Source organism: Echinops telfairi, unplaced genomic scaffold (genome assembly GCF_000313985.2).
Source record: "Echinops telfairi isolate 266 unplaced genomic scaffold, ASM31398v2 ScPeMD7_7468;HRSCAF=8506_0, whole genome shotgun sequence".
Taxonomy (NCBI): Eukaryota; Metazoa; Chordata; class Mammalia; order Afrosoricida; family Tenrecidae; genus Echinops; species Echinops telfairi.
In genome coordinates this window covers 56,832,884-56,837,605 of record NW_022111369.1, presented here as the reverse complement: position 1 = coordinate 56,837,605, position 4,722 = coordinate 56,832,884, and the positions used below count along the sequence as shown (strand labels likewise).

At 35.4% G+C, this 4,722-nt stretch overlaps 1 protein-coding gene across 1 annotated transcript in view; it reads right to left on the bottom strand.

Moving 5' to 3' along the window:
• Positions 1-2,819: 2,819 nt before the first annotated feature.
• Positions 2,820-4,722, bottom strand: part of GRXCR1 (glutaredoxin and cysteine rich domain containing 1) — a 180,699-nt gene continuing 178,796 nt past the window's right edge. Inside the window, exon 4 of the mRNA XM_004703145.4 lies at positions 2,820-2,999. Coding sequence (XP_004703202.1) covers positions 2,820-2,999 — 180 coding nt within the window. The remainder of the gene's footprint in view (positions 3,000-4,722) is intronic.

Below are 4,722 nucleotides of genomic sequence, written 5' to 3'. Positions count from 1 at the left end.
CAGCGGTCAAGTACAAATATATATCATGAGACAGTTTTATACATGTGTCAATACATACATACACACAAATAAGATATATAAATGTATAAATAAATAAGATTCATTTTAATTCAAATCAACCTTTAGTAGAATTAGATATTACATACTGAATAAATATGAGAACAAGGAGAAGTTTGCTTACTCTGTGAAAGTTATGCTTAATACATTAAGAAATTTTTCATCAAGTCAAATACTAAAAATAGTATATCAAATTAAATATAAGGGAAGACACTACAAAGTGTTATGGAAAACATTGTAAAAATCTAAAAGAATATTTCTTCATATTGCTTGGCAAAAGAGATTTAAATTCTTTACTACACATTCAAGGCCAAAACTGGCTTCTTTACTGTATGCAGTTTGTGCATGAAAAACCAGAAATATACCAATATTTTTCACCAACACCACATGGCTCCTCCAGCTCCGGTCCTCTGACTCTATAGCAGTGTGGCTCCATGTAGCTTGTCAACAGGAATGTCTTGCAGAGAGAGTATGTGTCATGCCTCCAGGGAGGAAGACAGGTGTTCCCAGAATTCTCAGGGGAAGGCCATGCCCTCACAGAGGTTTAGTTGGCTATGACCTGATTGACAGGCTAGAATCCACCCCTTTCTCAAGTTGGCAGTAGATGATGTAACTGTCACAACCATAATTCGAATGCATCAACTCTTCTTTGCTATTCTATGTCCCTTCTCCAACAACCCCATACACACTAGACAGTAGAAAATGGCTATGACTTGGGGGCACTATAGTCCACAAGTCACAGTGTTTCTTTTTAACACTGTGCAAATTCCTTATGAGCATATTGAGAGCCAGGGAACATTTGTCCTTCAAGCCCATAGTCCAAGATAGTGAGAAAAAAAGAAGAAAATTCAAATCATTTGCCGTTACATTGATTCTAATTAATTATGACTTTAAATGTGACAGAATAGAAATGTGCTCCATCGAGTTTTCAATGGATGATCTTTTGGAAGTAGATTCCCAAACTTTTATTCCAAGGAGTCTCTGGATAGACTTGAACCTCTAACCTTTGGATTAATAGCCTAGGGCTTCACAGTTCACATCACTTAAAGACTTTACAGTCTAAAATGCTGGCACTTGCTATTAAGTTTATTCTGAATCATGGCTCCCCTGTATGCAGTAGAGCACTGTCCAATCCTGTGCGATCCTCACAGTCACTCTTGTGTTTGCATGTGTTGTTTCACCCACCATGTCCGTCATCTCAAGAACAACTTCCTTTTTTTGATTGAGCCTTGCCTTACCTAGTATGATGTTCTTTTCCAGGGATTGGGCTCTACTGACAACAGACTCAAAATAAGTCAGATGGAATCGAACAAGACTTGCTTTGAAGAACCATTCTGATAGTTCTTCTTTCAAGACAGATGGACACTGAAATCTGAAATACAGACGCCATCTGAGATAGAGAATGAAAATTAGACTCCCTCTACTATTTTATTTCCTTGTCCTTATTATATTCTAGCTAAAAAGGGCATATCCAAAGACAATATCTGGATTACTAGGAACAGTGTAAAAGTCTGAATGATAAAGATATTGATGAATAACAATACTCCTTATTAGAATCTCACAACTCTGTGGAAACTCGATAAGAAATTCATTATACAATGGGTTATTGACCTCTTGAGAGAAGGGAAGTCAACTCAGCTAGCCATACCTTATAACATCTCAGTTCTAATCATATTTTATTTTCCCCTTGCCTCTGACAATGCCTAGTGAACCAGCACGTCTTTGGATTTGTTTTTCCTGTTATATAACTTCGTGAGAAACCAATAAACAAAATGCCTTGAGCATCTCACAAAAACACTCTTGCCATGAATTTTGATCTTAATCTATCTGCTTTTGCTTTATCAGTACCGCTCCCACTTCTTGGTAGCCAGGCTTCTATTATGCTTTTTCTTCAGGATTATATTGGGATAGCCATGTTTCATTTCCTGTTACAATTTTTCCTAGAAATGCTTCAGGATCTTAATCCCACTTGCTTAAAAATGTCCATAGGAAGTTCTGCTCTTATCTGCCTCTGATCTATATACAATAATTTTGGTTTCCATTGAGCAGAAAGTGATTTCCACCTTACTTTTTCAGTCAGAATTGAATAAGCAGAACCAATTGAGATGTGTGTGGTTGAGTGTCCTTTCCATTGTAAATGCGAGGTGCTTTTTAATTATGCATTTATAAACTGCAATATCTTTGGCCCATTGTCACCATAAACCTTTTGTAAATCATCAATGATTACACCACTCCTCCACCCAAGCTTCACTATAAAGATGATATTTACTCTTGCTTCAATTTTAGGTGGTATCATATCACTCTTTTTGTCTCAAACTAGATCCACTTCACATGTTTTAATAAACTAGTATGAAATTATTTTAGTGTGATGTTTTTGAAATCCTGATTAGTTTACCTACAATATGTATTTCCCATGAACTTAAAAAAACCCTCTCATATCTAGTCTTTCCTAAGAAAATCGCGCACATTCTGGAAATCAGCCTGTGACTATCTTGAAATAGTATTGGGTACTAAGTTATTTCCAGTTAGAAATCAGGGGCTTGCACAGAATTTAGTACATATAGTATCTGTTAAATAACCATTCATTTAATTAATTGATAAAAATTGTCACAACAAAAATCCAACACAAATGCAATTATAACAAACTTTATTATTTAATTTGGTAGTCATGGTTATTATTATTTTTTTTTAGAAAAGTATAAAGCAAATTATTCCATTGGGTTAACAAAGTGAGGCTTTTCTCAGGTGAAGGCTACATCCAACTAACCCACACAGTTCTTACAGCGCTGCAGACCGTTCTCGTTGCAAGCAGTACACTTCAAAGCTTTGAATGAGTCCGTGAAACAGTTTCGAAATACTGACATCTTGCTCCCATGGCACACGGAGCATGGAAGAAAGCCAAAGCCTCCACAGGAAGGACACTCATGTGGATGCTGCACTCTCTGTGTAGGGTACCAAGAATGAGTCGGGGGGAAAAGAAGAAGAAAATATGTTAGCGAGAATAGCACTAGTAACCTTCCTGTTTTTCTCTATTTTGAGCATCTGTAAAATAATATCGGTATAATATGGCAAGGAACCTGAAATTTCCCACCATTGACGTATGTTGGGTGGACTAAAGGAGAGAAAAAAAGTACCAAAGTTTCCTTCGTTGCTCCATCAATGGCCATCTCTAGAGCTGGCATGGTTTGGAAAGATTGGTGCACTGTAAATTATACTTACATATTTCAAGAAACCAGTTATAAAAGTATATTTTTTATGAGCCAAATAATTCAAGACATGATCAGTTGCATTGAAAGAAAATATTTTAACTTTCCCTGTAGTATCTTGATATATATATAGTATGTATATTAAATATACATATATATTTAATAGAAAAGTACCGCTGTAGATGAGTCTTGAAAATATATAATCTAAAAATCAAAGTGTGGAGAAGCCAATATTAATACAGACCCACTTTATGGGACTTTTGAAAAATGGTTTGTTATTTCAATGCATTTCCACAAATATTACCTCAATAAATCTTCCCACATGCTATCCTCCATATATGCAGGCACTGTCATCGATAAAGCAAATAGTTCAAGCACAAGTATCTTCAAAATAGATGTTAGGAAATTGGCGTAGGAATTTTGAGGCATTTACCGAGACCATAAATGGAACTGTTCAGCTTCATTCCTGGTGCAAATATAAAATATCTCCAATAACAGAATAAAAATGAGTAGTGTGTTGTAAATAATATTTTGAAATTGTTTATAGGCATTTCTTTCTGCATTTTGACCATGTAACTTTAGCCTAAAGTCCGTTAATACGGCATTCCTCAGATGATGGATGGGTATGGGACATGAGGATAGGTTAAGAGATCTTAGGGAAAAAGATAAAGGTTTCTACTCCCATATCCGGTTACAGGCTCAGAAACTCAAAGGGACAGTTCAACCCTGCCCTGTGGGGTCGCTATGAGTTTCCATGTGCTCAATGGCAGTGAATTTTTTAAGAGGTCTTATAAAACAAATAAAAGGTCAAGATAAATACATTAATATCCTTCTGTCAAAATGGAAAATGGCAACAATATTTGAAAATTGATATTGTGAAGAAGACATTTGGTAAATTTAGAACTGAAAATATAGACACATATACACAAACACACACACTGTCCCCTGTACAGAGACAAACAAATTTACAAATGTATACAGCTTTTCAATGGAGAGTCACAATATATATATTAAAATTTCCATAGAACAAACTGAAAATATTTGTTTATCTGTGTTTAACCCACTATTTCCCAGTATATATTGTTATTGATATTTGCCACTGAGTCCATTTGAATTCATTGAAACTCCAGAAACGTTTTCCAAAAAAACCCATTATAATTAATACATGTCAAATATACTTTGGGAAACAAATGTTAGAGACATTCTAGTTTTAGAATATGTGTATTTCCAAGCCATTGGTAATTACAGTTTGGCTTAACTATTACATCAATATGGCAAAATCATGCAATATCTCATCTTGGTGACAAAGAACTACTTTGATGGAAATTATGGTAGTTGCCAATAAGTAACATAAACAAGGAACTTTACTACCAAGATTGTAGAGATCTAAACCCAAACCAACTGCACTGCCATCGAGTTGATTGCAGCACAGAGCAACCCCTTACCCCTTAGGACAGAG